This window comes from Berghia stephanieae, chromosome 4 (genome assembly GCF_034508935.2).
Source record: "Berghia stephanieae isolate SIO BIC M18660-M18661 chromosome 4, UCSD_Bste_1.3, whole genome shotgun sequence".
NCBI lineage: Eukaryota > Metazoa > Mollusca > Gastropoda > Nudibranchia > Aeolidiidae > Berghia > Berghia stephanieae.
Window position 1 is genome coordinate 42,256,804 of NC_088363.1, and position 27,299 is coordinate 42,284,102.

At 36.5% G+C, this 27,299-nt stretch overlaps 2 protein-coding genes across 6 annotated transcripts in view; one reads left to right on the plus strand and one right to left on the minus strand.

Moving 5' to 3' along the window:
- LOC144970605 (uncharacterized) overlaps positions 1-12,941 on the minus strand; it is a 65,950-nt gene extending 53,009 nt beyond the window's left edge. The window contains exons 1-4 of the mRNA XM_078910402.1: positions 12,790-12,941; positions 3,455-3,696; positions 1,889-2,799; positions 1,430-1,611 (exon numbers count right to left, since the gene is read on the minus strand). Coding sequence (XP_078766528.1) covers positions 1,430-1,611; positions 1,889-2,799; positions 3,455-3,589 — 1,228 coding nt within the window. The 5' untranslated portion in view covers positions 3,590-3,696; positions 12,790-12,941. The remainder of the gene's footprint in view (positions 1-1,429; positions 1,612-1,888; positions 2,800-3,454; positions 3,697-12,789) is intronic.
- Positions 12,942-12,960: 19 nt separating this feature from the next.
- On the plus strand, positions 12,961-25,882 carry LOC144970606 (DNA-directed RNA polymerase I subunit RPA12-like). Of its 5 annotated transcripts, none has more exons than XM_078910407.1 (5): positions 12,961-13,125; positions 15,093-15,250; positions 16,008-16,120; positions 16,519-16,628; positions 21,884-25,882. In XM_078910407.1, exons 2-5 carry the CDS (start codon positions 15,100-15,102, stop codon positions 21,906-21,908), a joined length of 399 nt encoding a protein of 132 aa, XP_078766533.1. In that variant the 5' UTR covers positions 12,961-13,125; positions 15,093-15,099; the 3' UTR covers positions 21,909-25,882. The 5 variants fall into 5 exon arrangements, with proteins under 5 accessions (XP_078766533.1, XP_078766531.1, XP_078766532.1 ...); XM_078910405.1 differs by lacking the exon at positions 21,884-25,882 and adding an exon at positions 19,664-19,776 and having other exon boundaries at positions 13,065-13,125; XM_078910406.1 differs by lacking the exon at positions 12,961-13,125 and adding an exon at positions 13,233-13,325.
- Positions 25,883-27,299: the final 1,417 nt, after the last annotated feature.

Genomic DNA, 27,299 nt, shown 5'->3' on the forward strand with positions numbered 1-27,299 from the left:
ACTCCACCAAAAGTGGACTGTTGACAGGATCTACAGAAACTTAACTACCTTTCCACCAAAAGTGGACGGGTTGGCAAATATGCAAGAGTACACTTTGAATAACGGGTAACCCCTTAAACTTGCAGTGCAGGATCTACAGAAGCTTAACTACCTATTTACAGCTGACTGAACAGATCCATGAAACCTGAGATCCAGTTGAGTTAAAGGAGTGCACCAACCCTCAAGCTACAGAGTATCCCATGACAACATTTCCAACTGGACTATGCTAACCATCTCTTTGAATTCATCCCCTGCTCTCTGGATTGCTTCATAATCCCCATTAGGGCGAATGACACTTGAGCTGACATATATATCATTGCATACACAATTATACCAAAAAATATTTTAAAAAACATTATCACAGAGAAAGACAAAATCATCCCTCCCTCATGTAACTTAAAAACAAAACAAAAACAACACAACAAATAAACTATAAACCCTGCATTTCAGTGTTCTCATTGTATTGCTAAATAACTGCTGACACTTTGAGAAATGACCCCCCTTTTCGAAACAGATAATATTTAGGGACAATTTTTTTCCACGAGCTTTTATATAGCACAATATCCACTAAATGTGCCCAAAGCTCTTAATAAGGGGTCCCAAGCCAACAGCAATACTTAACAAAAACATGACACCTTTGAGACAATTCTGTTACCGACTAGGCACTTATTTTACACCTGAGTGCCAAGAGAGAATGTGAGTAGTCCTTGTCCAGAGACTTAACTATGCGCTGCCCAGAGCTGTACTTGATTTAGGAACCTACAAGTCCAAAGGCTGAACAAAGGAAAATTCATTCTATGTCTATTCATCAGGAGTTTACAGAATGTAACAGAAACGGGACCATATAGGATGGAAAGCCATGACCAGAGTTGGATAAGGAACTAATTAGCTCTCTACAAATTTCAACCTGGTTTTAGGATAAGAGATTAATCTTTACCAAATTCCAGATTTAATTCTTTTTATTCCCCTTTAGTCGATGGGTTAAAAAAAAAAAAAAAAAAAAAACAACAAAGAAGTACTTTATGCAAACAATTCCGTGCAGGGCTTTTCTATTCTTTTCTACCCTTTTTTTTTTATAATCGACAACTTGAAAATGGTGCATCAATGAAATGGAGAAAAAAATGCTCGAAAGCTTTGACAACTTCAAGAAATCCTGATAGTATTAAATCTGAACCAGATGAGTTATTCACAGGACTGAATGTTTTTCATATCAAAATTTATGCCAAAATTTACCCCACTACGACGGCATATCACTCTGTTTACTAAGACAGCAGTTCACAGCAACATGAGTGGGACTTAAATAAACTTTTGATTTGAAACCCTCTCATTTCCTACTCTTTATGTGAAAACAACACAATATAATTACATGTCAGAACAGAATTATACATACCAACTGAATCGGCCATTAAAGACGTAGCTTGAGGGACTCTGGCATCCAGGTGATGAGGTGTGATGAGGGGGGATGATGGCCCTTTGGAGGAGGTCAGGACTCCAGTGTGCTGTAACAGTTTGACTGGATCCTCCATGTGGTGATATTCGTTGCTTGGAGTGTCAAGGTTGCTGCCAAATAATCTGGAATTCAAATGAAATTGGAGAAAACATTTATCATGCCAGTTCTAAAATTATAACTTTTTGACATTCTGAATCATCCATGAAAATAATGTACTTAAAAATCCAAAATAATACAAAATATTTTACCAAGGTCCTGGGGCAGGATAAATAAATATCAAATTAAAATATAAGGACAGTATTTTCCAGTGTTTCAGGTCTATAAAAATTCTTTAAAAATAAAAACAGAGAATGTTGTGGACAAAAAGAGAAATAAAAATTAATTGCGTGCATCACTTACTTGTTAGGAGAATTTAATGCAGAGAGTGAACCAATTCCACTGCCAGAAATGAATTGTGAACTTTGACCTTGAAGCCTGGGACTGTCAGGCGTGATTGAAATTTTCTTCCACCCTTTGACTGGCTGCGATTCATGGGATGACAATGATGAATTAGATACAGATGAATCCTTGCGTAGATGATGGGGTATAAAAGGAATGGACGGAGGAGAATTCTCATATGGTTTCTCTGCTAGCTGCTGCCTTATAAATGCTGTGCTATAGCGGGCATGGTCCGATATATTTGGATTTCCTAAACTCTGAGGGTTTTGAAAGACCATAATTTGATTGGAACTTTCTGTAATACTGGATGGATGTTGAACCAATGCATAGTCATTCGTTTCCCCATGTTCATTCTCAGCTACAAAATGCTTCATGGCATACCTAGTCTCATCAGCTTCATACCCGACCATATTGTTTTTACTCTGTTTCATGACAGCTCTCTGGCGTTTGGCAGGGGAGACAGGGTTGGAATATTGGATATACAAATACTTTTCATCAGCTTCTTTGATGCAGACAACAGCTTGTGGTGGTGAAGAACAACGTGATCGTTTTAAGGCATTGGCTGAGTCTGTGTCTTCTGTCGAAACTGCTTCATTGCTTGATAGACTTCTTTGTTGTAAGTTCTCTACAGGAACGACAGGAGTGGCAGCAGACTGACTGGATTCTGGGACAGATGACAGGGTGGATGGGGTAGCTGGAATGCTGGACGGTTTGATAGGACTGGCTGCTGCTGCTGCTGCTGGTTTTAGAATTTTCTCAACAATGTGCTCCTGTTCATCAGCAATCAGGGCTTCACAGAATGTTTCAAAACAATCTTTCTTTGGTAGATGACTCAGCAATTCTTCTGCTTGGGCTTCTGGGGATCTTTGAAGCTGAAATAAAACCAAGGTTGGGGAATAAATTGAAAGATAATGTAATAGAAAAGGAAAATCAGGAAGGTAAGAGATGAGCCAATTGCAGTAAAGACAAAGTTTTTAATTGCGATGCTGTGGTTAGAATGTGTAATTAATTGACTATATATGCATGTATTATAATTACATATGACACACCACTTTTGTCCAAGTGAACCAATTGAACGAAAGGTCTTAATTATAATATTTGATTTAAACCAAAACGTTTTTACTATGAAGCAGGTTATGGACTCTTGAATGGTAGTAAACTACAATTTTGTAATTCTCATAATTCTAAAAATAAACCATTACTATATTAAAACAAAAAAACAAAAACAAAATCTGTCTACAAGTTTCTGTTCAGTATAAAGAAAAAAAAATGATAGAGAAAAATATACAGTTAGGCCCAGTTGGATAAGTAGCACCATTTTAGTTTTTTCTTTATTATCATAATTCATGCATGATTAAATCTGACTGTATATAGCAGTCTTAAAAGTTACTGACGTCCAAACATTGTGCAATTGAAGAATTGGCATTGGCATTATTATTTAAATTTTCTCTTCTTTCTGGAGAAGAGAAGAGAAAAAAAAAGTGAAAAAAACAATAAAGTTGGGAACAATAGTTTCTGGCTGGCTACCTTTATTTCATTGACCTTCCTCAGATTGAGGACCTTCCGAGCCAGTAGTTGTGTATAAAGTCCTCCAGATACATCCAGGGTCTCCACCAGCTCTACCCTCTTCTCAATCAAAATGTCTTTGTGCTTCCTTTCCATTCTCACCAAACAGTCACTATCAGCTGCTCCCACTAAAGCAAAGCCGATTATCTGAAGCCAATGATGAGGATGATGGCGACTGACTGGATATCACATCCAAAACATTCCTGTGTGTAGAAGTAGAAGGGAGAAAGCTATATTCAAAAGATTGCTGTGAGAAGAAAAGCAAATCACTTGTGACTACCTTATTATTTTCTTCTCTTTCCCTGAGTAATTAGGTAATAAAAGTAAGGGGAGATCTTCTACATGTTCCTCGATGTAGCTTGTTATTTTAACCGTGGGTCTTTTGTCAGACATTTATTCATTCAATTTGTCAATTTTTATTAGCATTTCAAAATCTGTAGAACAAACCTTGAATGATGGGTAAAAGTTTAAAATTTCTCATTATGATCGTTGTTTTGGTTCTCCACCACCATTGTCATTGAATATTGAAAGGTAAAGCAGAGTAGTCCTAGGATTGTTTTGTTTTTTTTTCTATTAGGGTTATCTCGAGATCCAGGTTTTATTTTTTTTCTTATTAGGATTAGTTATATGTCGTAGTAACGGTCCTAGGGTTCTCCATTCTCCTATTACTATTAGGGTTAGAGTTAAAGGTGCTAGGTTGGGTTGTTTCCCTGGAAGGACTTCCATAGTTTCAAGCCCGCCTAAAAAGAGAACACCCGAACACCCCATTTTTTATAGAGAGGGAAAAAAACCCTGCAGCCTCTTCTGCAACCCTAACTAAAGATACTATGACGTGATGAAACATATTGTTTGCCATCACTTGCAATAATGTAAATGACAACCAACTCAGCAAATGGTTTGAAAATAGAAAAATCACACCACTTATAAAAATTCAACTTATCTTAAACAGTAATATTTATTGGATATTGCAACTAATTGAAAGGAAAGTCCATAATGGCATGGCTAAAAGATTATGTATAATAAAAGTGCTGTGAACCTATGGAAGTCCTCCCGTTTCCCTTATCTCGAGGAACAAGCAGACGGCCTCCCCTAGCTATGAAAGGGATGCTTTTACTCTACACTACACTTTGAACACACTTTCTAATAATAATAATACAAAATAGGCTACAATAAAAAAAATGTTCATTCTACAACTACATCTTATGTACAGATCATTTTTTTCAGATGCAAATTGCCCTACAAACTTAACTTTAAAATACGTAGTGTTTTTATTTTTATGCACCCCCGTTGACTCAGTGTATCTTAAAGGTTCGTTTTTATGCGACTCTGTTGCACACATGCAATCTATGCTATTCATTATTGATGCTGTTTTTCTGTATTTGGACATGGCAAAAGTTATATTGTGACATCTGTACGTCTTTGTTAAAAAAATAAAAATGATATATAAATCAAGCGCCGACGATATGCAATCAAAATTTAAAACCACAAAAAAGAAGTTGTATTGAAGGTAGAATACTGTTCTAAAAAGACATTCAATTTCATGAATAGTCAAGTGGCTCTGTAGCTGTCATCACTCTAAACTAGGGGGTACTGGATTCGATTCCTATTGTGGACAATTCATTTTTTTAAAAATTTTATTGGAAAAAAAAAATAATATTGTTAATAGTTATTGGATATATTTATAATACTTTGAATTAATTTATTATAATTATTATTATTAATTTTAAAAGCAACATTGGTACCATTGTTATCGACATGCACTTATAATGGTACTACCGCAAACTCGGGGACCCGAGTCTCTCTTGCTTAGTTTACCCTAGATACGGTCTGCCGCCTGGAATGATGACACCGGATGTTGCTTATTGTTGTATGCCAGATTCTTATCGTTGTATGCCAGACTGGCATTTTCTTTTTTATGTGTTTTATTATTATGTGCGAATTTAATGTATAATGTTTTTATACGTTTTGAACCCGTTTTTGAACAAATAAACGTATATTTGAAAATGGGTAATAAAAACAGTAAAACATTTTGACGTGTTCAATCATTTGGATTTCACGTGGGGTTCTTTGCCGTTTTTTTTTGTCTGGTGTGTTTGTGTTTTTCACGCCGCGGCATTTCGATTCTCATCGTTGTATGCCAGATTGGCATTTTCTTTTTTTCGTGACCAGCATTTTCTACAAAATTATGTGTTTTATTATTATTATGTATGTACATGAATATAATATGTATTATATGCGAATTTAATGTCTAATGTTTTTATACGTTTTTGAACCCGTTTTTGAACAAATAAACGTATATTTGAAAATGGGTATTAAAACCAGTAAAACATTTTTTGACGTGTTCAATCATTTGGATTTCACGTGGGGTTTTTTGCCGTTTTTTTTTTTTTTTTTTTTTTGTCTGGTGTGTTTGTGTTTTTCGCGCCGCGGCATTTCGATTCTCGTAATGGCGTTACAATTATTATATGCTCATGCGAGGACAGAAGAAGACGCTATTCTCTTTCTCCAGACTAACGGGTTATTAACAAGAAATCCACCAAATTGTGCGACTTGCAACCGAGTCACCACTCTTATAAAGAAAAGTGCCACAAGTGACAACAGGTACTGGCGTTGCCCTACCCACAAGAGTGTCAAAGTTCCCTTAAGGAGAGGATCGTTCTTTGAACATCAGTGTCTTCCTCTGAGGAAAATTGTTGAGCTGCTCCTTTTGTGGGCTTTCAAGGAGCCGATTCTAAACAGTACAGGGCTCACTGGAGTGAGTGAAAATTCTGTTTTACAGTGGTATGGTTTTTTTCGAGACATTTGTTCGTGGTGGCTTTTGAACAACCCGTACCAAATAGGTGGTCCAGGCCTCACAGTCGAGATCGACGAAAGTCTAGTGGCCAAAAGAAAAAACAACGTGGGCCGAGTTGCTGAGCAACGGTGGGTGTTTGTGGTGTGTGTAGGGAGACGGGACAGGGATTTTTAGTGGTCGTGGATAACGACAGATCAGCGGCTAGACTGTTGCCACTTATTCAGGAGCACATCGCCCCTGGTTCCACTATACACAGTGACGGCTGGGCTGCATACAACGGGATAGCCAACCTCCCAGTCCAACCTCCATATCAACACCTGGTGGTGAACCACACAGCTAACTTTGTTGACCCCCAGACAGGCGCATGCACCAACACTATTGAGTGCTATTGGAAGAACTGCAAACGCAGGTTCAAATCTATGCTGGGTGTCCACAGTAGTCAACTGGAATCTCATTTGGATGAATTTATGTGGAGGGAGCTATACGGGAAGACTCACCAAGAAGCCCTTCGACATATTATTCTCCATCTTTCGCAGTGGTATCCAGTATAGGGTGAGTTATAAATACTGTTTACTACTAGTATATGAAAAAAAAAACCCAACAAAACAAAACAAAATCCAGTCCAGATCTAATTATCTACTATGAATCTAGAAATAGATATATTTAGATCTCGAAGCGATCTAAATTTTATATTTTAAAAGATATTAGATCTAAAAAAAAATTAATTAAAAAAATAAAAATTTTGGCCAAAAAATAATTTGGATCTAGATTTTATATTTTAAAAGATATTAGATCTAAAAAAAAATTAATTAAAAAAATAAAAATTTTGGCCAAAAAATAATTTGGCCAGAAATTATTTGGGGGGTCCCCGAGTTTGCGTAAAAAAATAAAAAAGATTTGGCCAGCAATTTTTTGGGACCCGAATTTGCGTAAAAAATATAAAAAATTTGGCCAGAAATTATTGGGGAAATTTTTGGGTCCCCGAGTTTGCGGTAGTACCGGCAACATGCCCTCAAATGGTCAGAATGGACATCGACATATGTACTATTGTCATAAAATTATAATTAAATCCGGACGATCCTATCTCGATAAATTGGTGGGCGTTGATTTTTTTGAGAGAATTCGCGCACTGACTGATGACAGATGAACACTACTCCAACTCCAATTCCAGTGACTGGAATGATTAGATAGTATTATCATTATAATTCATTATTTTGCCAACATACTGATGCCTTGTTCTTGAATTGTTAATCTTTTCATTTCTTAAAATATTGGAGGTAAGCATTCTTTGTGATTTGCTTTTCATTGCCTTCTACTTCTTCTTCCTCCTCTTCTTCTTCTTCTTCTTCTTCTTCTTCTTCTTCTTCTTCTTCTTCTTCTTCTTCTTCTTCTTCTTGTACTACCGCAAACTCGGGGACCCAAAAATTTCCCCAATAATTTCTGGCCAAATTTTTTATATTTTTTACGCAAATTCGGGGTCCCAAAAAATTGCTGGCCAAATCTTTTTTATTTTTTTACGCAAACTCGGGGACCCCCCAAATAATTTCTGGCCAAATTATTTTTTGGCCAAAATTTTTATTTTTTTAATTAATTTTTTTTTAGATCTAATATCTTTTAAAATATAAAATCTAGATCCAAATTATTTTTTGGCCAAAATTTTTATTTTTTTAATTAATTTTTTTTTAGATCTAATATCTTTTAAAATATAAAATTTAGATCGCTTCGAGATCTAAATATATCTATTTCTAGATTCATAGTAGATAATTAGATCTGGACTGGATTTTGTTTTGTTTTGTTGGGTTTTTTTTTTCATATACTAGTAGTAAACAGTATTTATAACTCACCCTATACTGGATACCACTGCGAAAGATGGAGAATAATATGTCGAAGGGCTTCTTGGTGAGTCTTCCCGTATAGCTCCATCCACATAAATTCATCCAAATGAGATTCCAGTTGACTACTGTGGACACCCAGCATAGATTTGAACCTGCGTTTGCAGTTCTTCCAATAGCACTCAATAGTGTTGGTGCATGCGCCTGTCTGGGGGTCAACAAAGTTAGCTGTGTGGTTCACCACCAGGTGTTGATATGGAGGTTGGACTGGGAGGTTGGCTATCCCGTTGTATGCAGCCCAGCCGTCACTGTGTATAGTGGAACCAGGGGCGATGTGCTCCTGAATAAGTGGCAACAGTCTAGCCGCTGATCTGTCGTTATCCACGACCACTAAAAATCCCTGTCCCGTCTCCCTACACACACCACAAACACCCACCGTTGCTCAGCAACTCGGCCCACGTTGTTTTTTCTTTTGGCCACTAGACTTTCGTCGATCTCGACTGTGAGGCCTGGACCACCTATTTGGTACGGGTTGTTCAAAAGCCACCACGAACAAATGTCTCGAAAAAAACCATACCACTGTAAAACAGAATTTTCACTCACTCCAGTGAGCCCTGTACTGTTTAGAATCGGCTCCTTGAAAGCCCACAAAAGGAGCAGCTCAACAATTTTCCTCAGAGGAAGACACTGATGTTCAAAGAACGATCCTCTCCTTAAGGGAACTTTGACACTCTTGTGGGTAGGGCAACGCCAGTACCTGTTGTCACTTGTGGCACTTTTCTTTATAAGAGTGGTGACTCGGTTGCAAGTCGCACAATTTGGTGGATTTCTTGTTAATAACCCGTTAGTCTGGAGAAAGAGAATAGCGTCTTCTTCTGTCCTCGCATGAGCATATAATAATTGTAACGCCATTACGAGAATCGAAATGCCGCGGCGCGAAAAACACAAACACACCAGACAAAAAAAAAAAAAAAAAAAACGGCAAAAAACCCCACGTGAAATCCAAATGATTGAACACGTCAAAAATGTTTTACTGGTTTTAATACCCATTTTCAAATATACGTTTATTTGTTCAAAAACGGGTTCAAAAAAAAACGTTAACATTAAAATTCGCATATAAATACATATTATATTCATGTACATACATAATAATAATAAAACACATAATTTTGTAGAAAATGCTGGTCACGAAAAAAAGAAAATGCCAATCTGGCATACAACGATGAGAATCGAAATGCCGCGGCGTGAAAAACACAAACACACCAGACAAAAAAAAACGGCAAAGAACCCCACGTGAAATCCAAATGATTGAACACGTCAAAATGTTTTACTGTTTTTATTACCCATTTTCAAATATACGTTTATTTGTTCAAAAACGGGTTCAAAACGTATAAAAACATTATACATTAAATTCGCACATAATAATAAAACACATAAAAAAGAAAATGCCAGTCTGGCATACAACGATAAGAATCTGGCATACAACAATAAGCAACATCCGGTGTCATCATTCCAGGCGGCAGACCGTATCTAGGGTAAACTAAGCAAGAGAGACTCGGGTCCCCGAGTTTGCGGTAGTACCAAACCCAATGTAAGATAGTTACTAATTACTAAAGTAGAAAGCAGTCCTTTAGAGCCATGGATCCCGAGTTTATCCCAGTTTCTATAGTCCCCCCCCCCCCCCCCCCCCCTTTCGCTAAAGACTTTCTTCCAGATTCAAAAATCAAATGTAGATCGGTCCTTAAACTTGAGGAATCTGCATAACGAAGAAGAAGAAGAAAAAAAGAAGAAGAAGAAGAAGAAGAAGAAGAAGAAGAAGAAGAAGAAGAAGAAGAGAAGAAGAAGAAGAAGAAGAAGAAGAAAAGAAGAAAAAGAAGAAGATGAAGAAGATGAAGAGAAGAAGAAGAAGAAGAAGAAGAAAGAAGAAGAAGAAGAAGAAGAAGAAGAAGAAGAAGAAGAAGAAGGGTACTACCGCAAACTCGGGGACCCGAGTCTCTCTTGCTTAGTTTACCCTAGATACGGTCTGCCGCCTGGAATGATGACACCGGATGTTGCTTATTGTTGTATGCCAGATTCTTATCGTTGTATGCCAGACTGGCATTTTCTTTTTTATGTGTTTTATTATTATGTGCGAATTTAATGTATAATGTTTTTATACGTTTTGAACCCGTTTTTGAACAAATAAACGTATATTTGAAAATGGGTAATAAAAACAGTAAAACATTTTGACGTGTTCAATCATTTGGATTTCACGTGGGGTTCTTTGCCGTTTTTTTTTTGTCTGGTGTGTTTGTGTTTTTCACGCCGCGGCATTTCGATTCTCATCGTTGTATGCCAGATTGGCATTTTCTTTTTTTCGTGACCAGCATTTTCTACAAAATTATGTGTTTTATTATTATTATGTATGTACATGAATATAATATGTATTATATGCGAATTTAATGTCTAATGTTTTTATACGTTTTTGAACCCGTTTTTGAACAAATAAACGTATATTTGAAAATGGGTATTAAAACCAGTAAAACATTTTTTGACGTGTTCAATCATTTGGATTTCACGTGGGGTTTTTTGCCGTTTTTTTTTTTTTTTTTTTTGTCTGGTGTGTTTGTGTTTTTCGCGCCGCGGCATTTCGATTCTCGTAATGGCGTTACAATTATTATATGCTCATGCGGGGACAGAAAAAGACGCTATTCTCTTTCTCCAGACTAACGGGTTATTAACAAGAAATCCACCAAATTGTGCGACTTGCAACCGAGTCACCACTCTTATAAAGAAAAGTGCCACAAGTGACAACAGGTACTGGCGTTGCCCTACCCACAAGAGTGTCAAAGTTCCCTTAAGGAGAGGATCGTTCTTTGAACATCAGTGTCTTCCTCTGAGGAAAATTGTTGAGCTGCTCCTTTTGTGGGCTTTCAAGGAGCCGATTCTAAACAGTACAGGGCTCACTGGAGTGAGTGAAAATTCTGTTTTACAGTGGTATGGTTTTTTTCGAGACATTTGTTCGTGGTGGCTTTTGAACAACCCGTACCAAATAGGTGGTCCAGGCCTCACAGTCGAGATCGACGAAAGTCTAGTGGCCAAAAGAAAAAACAACGTGGGCCGAGTTGCTGAGCAACGGTGGGTGTTTGTGGTGTGTGTAGGGAGACGGGACAGGGATTTTTAGTGGTCGTGGATAACGACAGATCAGCGGCTAGACTGTTGCCACTTATTCAGGAGCACATCGCCCCTGGTTCCACTATACACAGTGACGGCTGGGCTGCATACAACGGGATAGCCAACCTCCCAGTCCAACCTCCATATCAACACCTGGTGGTGAACCACACAGCTAACTTTGTTGACCCCCAGACAGGCGCATGCACCAACACTATTGAGTGCTATTGGAAGAACTGCAAACGCAGGTTCAAATCTATGCTGGGTGTCCACAGTAGTCAACTGGAATCTCATTTGGATGAATTTATGTGGATGGAGCTATACGGGAAGACTCACCAAGAAGCCCTTCGACATATTATTCTCCATCTTTCGCAGTGGTATCCAGTATAGGGTGAGTTATAAATACTGTTTACTACTAGTATATGAAAAAAAAAACCCAACAAAACAAAACAAAATCCAGTCCAGATCTAATTATCTACTATGAATCTAGAAATAGATATATTTAGATCTCGAAGCGATCTAAATTTTATATTTTAAAAGATATTAGATCTAAAAAAAAATTAATTAAAAAATAAAAATTTTGGCCAAAAAATAATTTGGATCTAGATTTTATATTTTAAAAGATATTAGATCTAAAAAAAAATTAATTAAAAAAATAAAAATTTTGGCCAAAAAATAATTTGGCCAGAAATTATTTGGGGGGTCCCCGAGTTTGCGTAAAAAAATAAAAAAGATTTGGCCAGCAATTTTTTGGGACCCCGAATTTGCGTAAAAAATATAAAAAATTTGGCCAGAAATTATTGGGGAAATTTTTGGGTCCCCGAGTTTGCGGTAGTACACTTATAATAACGTCAATTGTTATCATTATTATCGGTTCGTTTACCATATTTTTGTTTTTTGTCGTTTAAAAAAAAAAAAATGATCTTGTTTTTAAAAACTTCAATTTTAAATTATTTATTTATGTTTTGGCCATTGTGATCAGTATTTGTACACCTTGTTTCTATTCAACTTTGATCATTTAAAATTATTATATTATCACTGGCAGCAATCATGATTAAGCAGCGTGCTAAACTATAATATAAAACTCATGGACGTAGATTGGCCGATTATATGGGTCTATTTTTACACCGCGAGTTTACAGTCGATCCCCAAAGCCAAAAGGCCCCAACGGCGGTGCCTGGCATAAAAACAGTGTGTTGTTAGCGTGACCCGTTAACCTAACTCTAACCTACAATAAAAACGGAGGTGTATAAAAACCTTAAAAATAATACAAGAATCAGAGAAAGGGGTTGATTGATCTTAACTTTCGTCACTAACTCAAAACTAATACAAAAACAAACAAAAAACTTCGGTTTTAGAACTGAATTGACGGTGCAGTGTCAGCGAGGCGGCTACATTCAATTCATAAACAATAGCAGTCACCACTTGTTGAGACTTGAGAGCGAGGGCAGTTAGGATTGCAACTTTGAAGAGTGCTTTGCTCAGATCTAAATAATAAAAGAAAGCAAATATTTTCAAACCTCTTCCTTCAAATATGTATTTGCCTACATGTGTGTTTATCAACCATAAACATAATCGAGTTTAATTGAGTTTTCTTTCTGAATAGCTCGTTATAGAAACGAGTGGAGGATAGGTATTTTGGAAGTTTTCTTCTACTTCCGGGGCAGCAGTCAGAAAAGGGGGAGTAATTTGACTAGCCCAAGGAAATGGAGATGGGCAATGATGGATATATACCAATATTCGATAAGATAAAGTTATATCTACTAGGCATGAACAATCACATAAAGTTATATTGTGATTATTCTGATTCAACACATTTTAAACCTATCTTTATAAAAGAGGAGGAAAAAACTGAGGTACAACAATATGAAATGAAAAACAAAAGTGATAATAGAAATCAAATTTAGTTTTAATACTGAATAACACCCATTATTTGATAACTACTTAGTACTTAGTACTTAGTATTGTCCAATGCCCACCACAGCAGCAGACTCCTCGTTGTTATCACCTTGTACTGTAAAAAATTCTGATCTAACATTTAATTTAGATTTATCAGGTAAAAATTAATTTTGATTATATTATTTAATAATTGATACAAGAGTCACTTTAATACTTGATGATATAAATGATGGACGATATAACGCAACAACATACTGTACGAAAGGGTTCGCTCGCTAAGTTTGGTTAGGCACTTCCACTTTCACTTTCACTTTACCAAAATTGTCAAACTCTAAATCAAAGCATCTTAAATCCTCTATCTATTCTCTCTCAACGTATCTAACCGCTTCCTCAACTTCAACTCTCTCCGCGTGTCTAAATTTGGAACACCCTGCCCTATTATTTTTAAAGGTCAGAAAATACTCTTTATTTTCATATAAATTATCGGGGGTCCCTAGAGCACTCGCTTCACACGCAAAGGGACTGAGATCGATCCCAGGTGCAGTCGAGATTTTTTTCTGACCTCTCTGTCCACACAGCAATGAATGTGCAGCTGAGTGTTAGATTTGGTGGAAAGTACTTTGCGATAGACTAGTGCCCTATATCTAAAGGATAGTAAGCAATTGTTATTGTCTGTTACACACTATAGAAACCCGGATAATCTCCAGCTCCACGCGCCGAATGGCTCTGAAGGACCAGACCGGTCTACTGTTAAGTTGTTAAATATAAAAATTTATGGCTAAGTGAAAATTGAAAAAGATATGAAATTTTCCTGAAAAAAAATAAAATAGTTTGCAAGTTTATCAATTTCAATAAAATTTGGCAGAGAGAGTCTTCAATTAATTTCCTTTTGATGTAACAAATAAAGTTAAAATGTATCCTTAATTTAAAAAATTCTTATACCTAATTTCATCTGCTTTCTGAGAAATACAATCAGGAATTAAGAATGTCTGTCATTCATGTTCAAGATTATAACACATCAAATACCATCAATAAAGGCAGACTCCTTTTTCACGCCACGACCAAACAAAAGAAAAATCCGAGCACTCACTTTTGCCAACCACATAACCGAAACCCCCATTGAGAGATACGCCACAAACAATTCGAACTGCTTCAAAATCCCACAGACAAGAACACAAAACTACAGAAATTCTTTCTTCATTAGAACTATCTCGGAGTGGAATGGGCTGGATGAACTGGTCATCATGGCACCACACCTAAACGATTTCAAGGCCTGACTGACATGGGCCCGCGCCTGAAATACAACCAGACCATTGGTTTCTTCAGCGCCAACCATACAGATACAGATACAGAATGAAATACACTGTTTTACAAGCTTGTTTGTTTTTGTTTCTTTGTTTTTTGTCCTTTAAAATGATACCAAATTTAGCCATCTAGATTTGTAAAAAGAGATCAAAACAGTAAAAGGCCAAAAATAAAGTTCATGAGTCGTATGGATTTACTGTATTTGGTGACTCTTATTAAAAGGAGAAGATGGCAATCGTTGGGGCATGTCTGTCGCAGACCTGCTGAAACACTGATAAGGAGGGCTCTGCGATGGTCACCCAAAGTAGAAGTGAGGCTGCCCCAAGGAGACTTGGAGACGTACTGTAGTTAGGGACCTAAAGCAGAGAGGTCTATCCCTTGAGATGGTCCCAAGAATAGCTGCGGACAGGACCAGGTGAAGATCCCTTGCATCACCTCAAGTGCCAGCAGGCCGTGAGAGGATTGACTCTTTGACTCTGACTCTACTGCATTTGGCAACTTGAATCGTTGGTGGTATTTCATAACTCATAGGCATCAGCAATTGAGCCCTATTGATATTTCACAGCTCATGTGAACAATGATCATTTTGTATATTTTTCCTTTTATTTTCTTTTAAAAGGCCAGAGATGTCAATTCAAGCAGAAAGTTCCAACATGCCAGCACCTGTTGTGACAGACCTGGAGTTTTGTCCATGGTGTGGATCAATCTTGCCTTTGATTTCACGACTGTCTGATGTTGTTTGCTGTCAAAGATGTCAATTTAAACGTAGTGTCAAAGGTTTGTTGTTGAAATATAATTTTGAGAACAATATTTTAAAAAATTTTTTAAAAAGAAATATCAGATCACACAATTACGATTTGATGACAGATAATAGGTGGAATATGTTTGTGTATGGCTATAACCGTATCAATTCCGGTATTCCTACAGATTAGATTGATATTGCGATTATGGAATTTTGTAGGATAAAATAGAAAGTTGATGAAAACTGCATAAAAGAGCATTTTTCATTAAGTTTGATTATAAATAGTGAAATTTACTTTGCTGTCAAGAGGGTCCTGATAGCTCAGTTGGTAGAGCACTCGCTTCACATGCAAAGGGACCAAGATCGATCCTGGGTGCAGTCGAGATTTTATCTGACCCCCCCCCTGTCCACCCAGCAGTGAACGGGTAGCTGAGTCTGTTAGATTTGGCAGAAAGTAATTTGTGATAGACTAGTGTCCTATCCAAAGGATAGCCAGAAATTTCTCTTGTCCGTTTCACGCTGTAGATACCGAGATAAACTCTGAAGGACTACCTAGGACTAATATCCTGCCAAGCTTGCATTTGTGACCTGCCGCCTCAAAACAGTATTAAGTCAGGATGATCAGAGTGCTGAGAATAGAATCGATGACCAAAAACATCAAACTTGGATGAGTCCGTGTATATATTATTGAAGAAAAAATATAGAATTCTCTTGGGGCAGCTCTGACATGATTATATTTGTTAAAATTATTTATATTATAATGTGTTTATGTGTGTTTCTGGTGCCTTACAGAATATGAATCGTCCATGGAAGAATTCACCATTCAATTTACAGAGAAGAAAACTGAAAAAACACAAGTAGATATATATGAAGAAAAATCAGATGAAGAGTTAATTGGTCCAACGGTTTGTATTGCTTTCCATTTTTATCACTAGTTTTTCTAGCTTATATCCATTTGGAGAAAAGTAAGTGAAATAGATAAATACATTAATATAACATTGACATCTGTGATGATCAGAAATTGGTAAATTTGTCATGTAAATTTCTGGCATGCTGAATTGGAATATATTGACAGTATAGAATGAGTAAAATGGCTATAAACCAGTTCCAAATGTGGATGTGATTTTTTTTTTTACCTGATAATCGATGTCTTGTATCTCAGCTGGTGAGGATAGCTTTTTTATTTTTTAAATTTGTATTAGAGCATAACACTCACAATCTCAGGATAGACTGATATTGGGCCTGTCATATTAAATACTCTGACATTTCACCCCAGCATGTTTTTTGTTTCATGTCATGACAGGTTGAGCGTCAGTGCCCCAGGTGTAACCATGATATCATGACCTACACGACAAGACAAACACGATCGGCTGATGAAGGACAGACTGTATTCTACACGTGTATCAAATGCAAGTAAGTAGTGCTACCAGTCACTTCTGCCAGAGTTTTTACATCATGACTTTCAGATTTTATATTTGGTATTAGTTGTCTCATTTTCACTGTTCTCTTTTAAAGTGTTCATAGATCATTTCTGAAAACCGAATCATTAATTTGTCATTAGGGTATTTGAAGGGAAGTAAAGTAGCATGGAAACTTGCTTTATAGTCAATACCTGCTCTAATGACGCATAGTAACTTAGTATAGTAACTATCGAAACAATGGCGGACGCATGAAATATTTCTCCGACGAGCATAAAAGTGTATCCAGATGAGTAAAACATTATAAATGAGCCAAGGTCAAAAGGTGCCCGCCTGATACCAGTGTTAAGAAAATTTGATTTTTACTTAATTATGGGCTGTTTTCATTGGGTTAATGCTTGTAATCAATTGATAATATGAAGAAGAGATAAAATGAGGTAGCTCAACATACTCTGTTCAACAGAATATGAAATAAACAACTTGAAAGTGAAATTTGAATGCTGTTTGGCATGTGCTTAGAACGAGGTCAACGCATCACCTTTTTAGAAATCATGTAGAAATTAAATGTGATGTTTTAGCTCACGTGATTGAAGTTTGACTAATAGTATAAAGTCAAAATTTACTTTGAAACGCAATTGCAGTATATTACATATCTGATTAAGTTTCATAAAGAGTTCTTAAAAAGTTGGTGTTGCTTGTGACCTTTGGTGTCATCAAACACAGCACAATTCTAAGACTCGACACGAAACTTTAAAGCTCATGTTTAATGTCTATAAAATGTTTATTATGAGAAAAAAGCATAGATTTACTATCTGAACTCAAATCTTGGAGTAAATGTATACCGTTGTGCCGATATTGAGGTTTATTGGTTTTGGTGTCATTTGTCACAAGCAACACGGCATGCGTGAACACGTGGAAGTTTGTTTCGTTAAATGGCGATTCGCAATTTTGATCCACCCTTCTTACCAGTCTTTGAAGTGCAGCACTTTCATTTGCCTTTCCATCCTGGCTCCGGGCAGAAAAGGTAAGTTGAACTTTGGTGTCATCGCTATTTTACATTGTCACAAGCAACACTTGATATTGGATATTATAAAGTGCCACCAAAAAATTATGTTTTCAGCTGTTATTCTATTTACAAATATGATATTATGACATCTCACATAAGACTGATTTTGACACAGTTAATTATTTCCTTGTAATTCTATTTTTTTTATGTTTCAGGGTTGTATTAATCAAGAAAAAGACAAAACTCAAGCTTTTGACGAATCCAGATAAAAGAAGGGTTGTCAAGAAATTTGATTTGATTTACTATTAACACACTAAATTACTACAAACTAGCAGATTTGAGCAGTAGGGCGGATATTACCGTATGGTTACATGAATTCATTACCGTGGCTGATATTTATCTAGTGTTTGTGTGACTTTTGGTACTTTTTGTGACCATTGGTGTCATTGGTTAAAATGTCACAGATGACACTTAAGTTTGAAGTTTCTAATGTATTTCTGTTTTCATGTTCTTCAAAACTTGAAATGTCATTGAATTACATTAAACAGGCTATATTACATGTGTTCAGTTGCTATTCTTGATTTATTGAGGCAAAATTGCGTTCTAGTGCCGATTTTGACCAAAGTAATAGCAACAATGGTATTACTAATTTCTAAGTATATTTCCAATTTGAAAGTATTTAGTTTCTTAAAATATTATTGAATTTCATTTTAGAGTAGGTTATTGTGATTTTTTGACTGAAAATAATGATATATTATGGACGAAAGTGTGATTTGGTGTTGCTTGTGACATAAGTAATGGTGTCACCGGTCTTATGTCACAAGTCACATTCAGATTCTCTATTTTCCATGTATATTTCTATTTTTGAAGTCTTTGGTTTCTGAAATATTATTAAATTCCATATTTAACTGTGGTTATTACACTGGTTTGACTGAAATTAATGATATATTGTCGAAATTGCAATTTGGTATTGCTTGTGACATAAGTAATGGTGTCATCGGTCTAATGTCACAAGTGACACAATGTCGCTAAATAAGATATGCTTTGGTCACATTATTTCCCAACATTTTATTCCAAAAGTTTCTGAACATTGCTGGTAATAAGCATATGCAATATTGTTGTTGTTGTTAATGTACAAACATTTTTATGAAATAATATATTTGCATTCTATGTTGCTTGTGACCGATGACACCAAAAAGCAACATTTTCTCCAATAGTTGGTAATATTATTGTACTATGATTGTTGTTGATTGTGTCTTTTTGTCTATAACTTACTAAATAAAGTTTGATACTCAACAAAAATCATTTGGTTATTGAGTTTTTTGTCTCATTTTGGTGTCACCGGTCACAGGTGACACCAGCAACCTTTAGGTATTGTTGACGATATTGTGCTGCGTTAGACCTTAAAGTTATCTAAAGGGCCTTTGATTCATGAAGTACAGGGTTTTTGCTACACATATAGAAACATGAATGGACCATTATGTCACTTTTATTTTGAGAAAAAAAATTGGCACCTTTTGACCTTGGCTCAAATATGATCATGTTTTGACTTTTACACATTCTGATCACATGAGATATGAAAAGTTCTAGCCAGCATGAAGAATAAAAAGTACCAATTTTCTTTGTTTAGAACCACGCTGCTCGCCGTTGCTGGGCAACGTGACATCGGACTATTGAATCCAATTCTACCGGTCTATCAATGCCAGACCTGTAAATCCTCCAACTATTATGAGACTCGCCAGTTTGGTCAACAATCAATCCATCAACGTTCTTCAGTCCTGTGAAAGGGAAATAGGAAAAAAAAGAAAAAAGGGCCTCATTTTGACTTTGTGAACTTGGTAGTCCTGCTACCACAATATTATCACAATAGGGCAGAGAGGTCGTGACTTCACACCTTCTTCTTTTTCTGTTCCAAACTCCTTGGAAGTGTGTATTTAACCAGTCCTTCTGAGGTCTAATAATGAATAAGTTACTTACTGAATCATAAGGTGGCAGAAATATTTTAGAAGCATATGTATTGGCAGATTATTTGGATTGTGGGACGTAAAACAGTGAGGATGAATGACCTTAACTAACCACCAGCATATATTTAGACTAGAAATTAAGATGCCATCACTCTGAAACCAGATGATCAGTTACACAAGGTAGGTATGTATATTCCAATGAGATTGGAATCAGTTTTTTGACATCACACTTTTTTCCTTATTAAAACATCATCGTCATCTCTTCTGCAATATCAAATCATTATCATAGCTAACACTAATGCCAATTCCATCACTTGTTGGCATTTATGATATTGATATCACATTATGAAAATAAAGATATTTGTTAAGAATCCTAAGTGTATTTCTATGAAAACAAGTTTCATACTACAGCTGTATGATATTAATACAAGGGCCAAATTTGCTTAGAATACCTTATTATAAATCAAAATGTTCTCCAGTAACATGCCCTACAGTTAAAGTAAATTTTGCAACAATTTAAAATCCACACCATATGAGTATGAGCAAGGTGCTATTTTCCCAGCCAGGAATATAACAGTTGACATTATAAAACATCAAACCAAAGAATTGTCTTGTCTCTTCCTTTCTTCCATCATTCCTCATTGGTCTTGAAACCAAGTTATCATCTTGCATTTTTTCCTAGGCTATTTTGGATTTTCAGATTATTTTTCCTTACGATTTTATTCCTTGATGATTTAGTAGTAATGTTTACGTGTACAATATGACCAGAGCTGCCAACCTTCTTTTTCCCCACAGAATTATCTCATTTTTTGAGGGTTTTTTTATATTTTTCTTTAATTTCATTCCTTGATAATTTAGCAATGTGTAGACAAATAAAGTGACTAATCTGAGATTCATTTAATGTTGTTTATTGCATATTTTTATTGGAGGTCATAACAAAGACTTTATGTTTTAATGTTTCTTTATCTTAGTGAGCAAGATTGATATTTGATTCATTTTAAGTAGTAATAATTCCTATTTCTCAAATGTGAAATGAACGGCCAGTATGTATGATGAATTTTATGCTTTGAAATAAAATGGTACTGTGTGGGGTTCCTGGCCTCCCATAGTGGGCAGAGTGGCACTTACTGTGTCTTTTATCCCCTTATTTTTGTTTTCCAATTTGTTTTCTGTCTTTGTCTTGGAATGAGATTATATGATTTTGCCCTGGCCCTGGCCGTAGTGCTTGGCCGGGAGGGAAACAGTCAAATGCATAGTTATTGTTTTGAGAGATGATATTTTTTTCCTTGTAAACCATCTCTCTGTTATGAATTGTTATATTTGTTATTTTGAATGTATAATGTAAATATTTGAGTGTATTCCTTTTCGTGGGAATTTGTGATTGTGTCTGGGTGAGACATTTAGGTGATCTCAAACTAAGTACATTGAGAGTGTGCTCTTGGAATCTACATCTGTTCTCTATTTGAACCATTCCCCTTTGCCTTACTTTTTCCTCAAGTCCTTTTAATTGTACATCTAGATTCTTTTCACTATCCAATTTTCTTCCTTTTTACTGGCGCTGATATGACCTAAATGTGGTGCAAGCACAATAAAACCCTTAAAAACAAACAAACAAACAAAAGGGTACATGTGATTTTAGAGTGAAAAAATCTGTATTTCTGACAACCCAATAGCAACCATGTATGACTAATTTTTCTATGAAATCTTATAACAAGGTCTTCCAATTTTTATGCTTAATTGTTTAGAAGCATCAAGCTTGATTCACCCTCAACAAAGAGGGTGCAAGAATAGCCCAATTCCACGTCAGCGTGTTGTAAAAGGCGACTAATGGTGTATGACTCCCCCTTTTTGAGTCACCTGGTCCTCCAGGTTGGGGGTTGTTGAAGGTTAACACCCCTTCCGTAAAACTCAAATTGTTACAGAAACAGATGGACAAATCAAATCCTTTTTTTTTTTGGTTTTGGCAACCGAAGAGTTTCTGCAATGACAATTTATGAAGGACAACAGACAAAGCCAAAAGGAAGAATTAAAGAAGCTGATATACAGAGAAGTGATAAGACATGGAGCTAGATAGAAAAGTTAACTCAAGATAGAGAGGGATGGAACTGTTTGTCTGTGGCCTATACCCTGACCCAGGGTAAAAAAGGCAATGATGATGATGAAGCTTGATTCAAGTATGATTTTATGTGCCGTTATTTCTATTACTTGAAATGCTTATGATACACTTTTCAGTTGAATATATCATTTCTTTGACATACTTTTTTTTTTATCTTCTCACAGATTTCAAGACATTGAGTACTCATAGTGTTGTCTTCAAATAGTGAATGGATTGAAGGATTTGGTGTGTAACAGTTTTGTGTGGCTGTGTGCAGGGTCCTGGGTGTATGAATTTTAAATTTATAATCTTTCATTTTCATTTTTGATTGTTACATTTGTGTGGAGTTTCACACTTGTTCAGAGTACCGATTTTCCTGTCATTGCTGTGCTTTATGAGTGAGAACAGTTCATGTCTTATTGCACATTCCTGGTTACCAAACATTGTAGGAAGGGACGATCTGAATGTAGGACACTCTCCGCCTTTATTTCATCCTTCCCCCTCCACTTTCATGCCTTGATGAAATTTGTATCAACTGCTAATGGTGGTAGTGAAGGAGAATAAAGTTGTCATAATTCAGCTGGTGAATAGTGATAATGGATTTTGGTGATGAGTTGATAAAGGGTTAAAATATGTTAAAAATCGGATATTAAAAGCCATATCTGGTACATCTATCACAGTTTAGGTAAAACTGTTGTAAATAAACCTAAACAGTCAATAGTCCAAACAAGAATAAGAATTGATCCCACATATTGAAAATAATTATAAAACTTCCAGATCTTTAAAGCCAGTGAATGATTAAGCAAGATGACTGATTCCTGTGCAAGTACAAGACTATTCCTTATTCTTGTTTTAAAACATCAGTCAGCACCCATCGGAAAGCAACTATGCCTCTTATAAACCCTTTTTTATTTTGTGACCATCAGGATATTGCACTCTCATTATCATTGTATAAAGGAATGACAGTAGAATGACAGCTGTCACTATCGACACAATGCTTTTCAATCGTATCGGGGACAGTCCTCTGTTGTTTAGGCATTCAAAAATGAAGGTTTATTGGTGTTTTGGTGTTTTCAGAAGGCATCTGTACCATATCTGTAGAGGAGTAAATAAAAGACCCAATAAGTGTTACAAAATTGTAGAAAGAGGTGTTCAAGAATAGAAGCAAAAAACGTGAGAGGTAAAGAAAGAATACAGATGAAATTCCTTTACAATGTTTCGAACCAAAAAAAAATAAAAGCTAAACAAAACAAAAATACAGTGAAGCTGCACCATCTAAAGTTTATCTCATCCAAACTGGATGGAAAATAAATTAACCCCACCCAGTGTTCATCTTAAATGAGAGTTTATTTCAGAGCAGACTGTCTTAAGGGAATGGTAGTTTATCTTCATGGGCATATTTCTGAGACCATGAATATTGAAGATAAAAAAGAAAAGTAGTCGGTAGAAATCATTTGGTCCCTATATCCTGACACTTTTTATATTTATTTATATTGCAGCTATGAGGTCTAGTGGTATGACACTCGCTTTTAGATCAGAAGGTCCTGGGTTCGAGGCTCGCTTGGCGCATGGTTGAGTCCATGGAAAAGGGTCTTTACTCACATTCTGTCACCGTACTCAGGTGTAAAATGAGTACCTGGCCGTTAACAGCGTTGTCTCTGTCCGAAAAAATTGTAATAATCGCTTAACAGGTGGCATGTCTTGTCCTACATGTTTAGTGTTGCTGTTGGCAAGGGACCCCTTGAAGTGCTTTGAGCAAGTTTAGTGGATATTGCGCTATATAAATGCTCAATTTTATATCAGTGCTGATGGTGACCAAAAGTGAAAAAGGAGGAAAATTTTGAATGTCTTGCTTTAAGCTCCATTTTTTCTGCGTTAACCCCCATTTTTAGAGCAACAGAGGATAAATGATCATTGATACTCACACAGTCCAGATGTCTCACAGGTGTACAGATGGAGTATGGGGAGAGTGCCCATTTATTGTTTCCTCCTCTTTTTGGGCAGTCCCTCTGATGTCTCTTAAAAGCCTTTCTGATGGCATTTTCTCAGATGGATTTTGCTTTGGCAATGCTGGTCAGGGAATGGACCTGCTGTTCTAGGGCGTTCCTTCTTTTCCTTGATTTTATTCAGGCCTTGTCTATATCTGGCATGAGATGTTGTCATTGACTTTACCAGAGCTGAATCAATGGCTGTGTGCAGTATGTCTGGCCTTTTGAAGCATTGCACAGATGAGGTGTTCCTGGACATCAGTGAATATTTTATAGTCTGGGTATCTGAGAAGGTTGACACATCCATGCTGCCAGACTTGACCTTTATGATATCCTTCATTCTTGAGAATGAACCCTCAACCTGTGGGCCATGAAATATGGACAGACAGGCTCTAGCTAATTTCTGGAGAGTGGGGAACTGCACTTGATTTTTCCACCACACATCAACTCTCTCACTGCCAGTACATTGATTGGGGGAAATGTAATTTTTAATTTCACCTACCAACAGATCCATTTCTTCTAAATGAAGTAATGATGAAAATAATCCTCCAGAGCATTGAGCGACTTTCCAACCACTGAATGACAAGGTACGTTGGGATCAAGGGTAGAGAGACACTCAATAAATTTATTGCAGAGAGGTAGACTACTCAATAGGTGCACAGAATCTGTAAGCTTTGGAGACTTTCATGAGGAAATCATTTTTCTCACAATAGTCTTTAAGAAGAAGTGATGTTTTTTTGCCAATGAAAAGGTCTTTAAATTCAAGGTTATTAGCAACACTGCCAACACCAAGTGATGCAAGCTGTTTGGGTCTTAAGTTCACAATTTTCTCTGGCTTTATGAATCTAACTAGGAATTTTTTAGTGGTGCTCATTTGGAAGTCATGCTTCTTGTGCACCATTGGCTCTGCTGTCTGGAAAGCACATACATATTCTTTCAGCATCGGCAGAGCTGAGGCATGAAAGTTCAAAATTAAGCGGGTCTTGGGGAAATTTGAGAAAAGCCTGTCAATGCAATAATTCTCTGCTTCCTTATCTTGTTGTTCTTGGTCAGAGATTTGACATTGTTTTCAGACGCTCAAATAACTGATTCACTTTAATAGCAGCTTTGCTATCAGGCTTGTGCACACGGTAGATAATGTTGTTCACATCCATTTTGAAATTTTTAGGGGAAGACACAAAGGGGAAGTAAAACAACCTAAGGAAAATTCACCACAAGAAAACAAAATGGATTATATTGTGAGAGTCACGAGTCAGATATTGCTGCAGCCACTGAAACCAGTCTTCGAAATGGCGCTCTCCTTTTGATTCAGGCTCTCTTTAAAAAGAAAAGTAGGCTAGACCTAAATGTAGTAGAGTAGTCAACAATTATCTTTGCTTACAATGCGATACTTCTATTCTTCCAATAACAATAGTAGAAATATGCAGTTACGATACCTTGCAACGAATAGCCTATTGACACAAAATCCCGACTTCACTGATTGTTCATAAAAAGATTTGCTGAATTGAAAAGTGAATGAAAATTTCGCAAAAATTAGCAGAACAGCGGGAAATCACGGAAAAGGCCAAAAAAGGAGGAAATTCCTCCCCCGACCCCAAAATTGCGGATTTCTGCGGATCCGTGGAAAACCATCAGCACTGTTATATATATTTAGAATTACATTTCCTTGCCGGTTTCCAAGTGATTATCCCTTGAAATCATATTTGAAGTGAAGGTCCAAATTCTTAAATATACATAGTTTGGATATATATATATTTCAAGATAAAACAGTGATATAATCAACATGTTAATTTAGGACATAAGCTTATATTATATTATAAAACAACTTCAGACAAGTCTCCGAACCACCAAATCTGTTTTCCTACACATAGATAGAGATTAAACTTCTTTCTCACCATAGTTTTATAATTAGAATAATTATATAAACAGTGAACATGTATTCCTAGTCAGTGAGTCAAACAAACAGGAAGACGGCTCTATGGATAGTTTGCTCAGCGAATGAAATAATAAGCACTGATGATCTATAACTTATGGAAATAAAATACAGTTTGTAAACGAAATTAGTTGTATATATTTATTATTGTACGTATGCAATGAGGAGACTTGTAATTTTCAAAAATTCATTTGTGTGTAATCATAAATCATATTTTTTTCATGCATCATAGAAAATAAAATCATTTTATAATTTGCCAAAGATTTCAGGAAAACTTTGTCCAATCATTGTTTTTCATTTTCATATGATTATGACTAAATAAATAATAATGTGAAATTGAATGTAAGCTTCAATTTAATTACAAAAACAGATCAAATGAACATTTCGGGTTTCCCCTTTATCAACAAAACAGGATGGATGAAACACCACAGATGAATGAGATAATGTGGTAGTGGCGTAGTTAAGATGAATAAACAAAAAACAATTCAATTTCACATTATTATTTATTTCTTTGAACTTCGAGCAGCAACATTTTCATATGATTATGCCATTATACAGACCATGAGCTGAATCTCCTTTTCCTTTTTGTCCATTCATTCATGATGGCCAGGGAGGCCACTTTTTTCTCATCTTCTATTCATCATATCTTGTCGCGCCAGTGAGTCAGCCAGTCCCGGGCAGTCTGGTTGCATTCCCTCAGGTCAGCATTGGTGCAGTGAGGTCCCAGCGAGCATTCGGACAGGATGTGGTCCATGGTCTGTCTGGGGTGACCGCATGGGCTTTCAGTGCCCGGTGAGATTTTCCATTTAAAGAGGTTGGTGGCGGTGTTTCCCACCTTTGCTCTAGCTCTGTTCAACGCCACCAGTCTTTTCTCTTGAGGTCTGTGCCTGCTGGGAGCTTTTCTGTTGGGGGCTGGAGGGCATCGTTTGCTGTCTTGTCCCATTCTACCCATTTGTCCAGGCGGAAGAATGCTGAGTGGTCTGGGTGAAGGCTCTCTACTGTGAGGAAGCTTTTCCTTGATTTGAGCCTGCTTTTGGGGCAATTGTGGTCATGAAGGGGGTGTCTCTGGTCCATTTCCTGTTTGTATTTTTGTATTTGGGCATGAGTTTCCCTCCGGATGATGGTGGGGCTATTCCAGTGGTAATGGTGTTGCTCTCAGCTGGCCCGTTACGATCCGGCAGGCGTTGTTGAGCTCGGGGTCTAGCTTGGAGGCATGGCAGTACTTCTATTTATCCACCTATATGGGCGTCTTTCCATTTTTTGCCAAATGTCTGTCCCAGTATATTATATATTTCGCTTTCGGAATATTTGTTATAATAATAATAATAATAATAATAATAATAATAATAATAAATCTTTATTGTCCATAAATATGGCAATTTGTCATTTAGTCATTGACGTTCAAGACACTTCTTTGCCTTGACCAAGGAACTACTGGGACAACAGACGCAACCAGCTCTCCCATCTTTAATCGATCGTGCAGATCTACCAACTCGCTTTGGTCATATTTTAAAGAAAAAACGGATACCATCAGGAAAGAACTCTCGTCTGAATCGATCCATACAACATTTGACACGTTTCATGGTGATTCATTAACACATTTTTCAAAGATTACTGAAGCTGACTTATGTGATTGCATTATGTCGTCTCCAACTAAAAGTTGTGATTTAGACCCCTTAA

What these genes read in the sequence shown, in the direction of transcription:
- LOC144970606 (XM_078910405.1), top strand. Translation starts at nt 15,100, where the DNA reads ATGTCAATTCAAGCAGAAAGTTCCAACATGCCAGCACCTGTTGTGACA. An exon ending in ATTTAAACGTAGTGTCAAAG is followed by an intron (nt 15,251 to 16,007) that starts GTTTGTTGTTGA and finishes GGTGCCTTACAG; the next exon opens with AATATGAATCGTCCATGGAA. An exon ending in TACACGTGTATCAAATGCAA is followed by an intron (nt 16,629 to 19,663) that starts GTAAGTAGTGCT and finishes ATGTATTGGCAG; the next exon opens with ATTATTTGGATTGTGGGACG.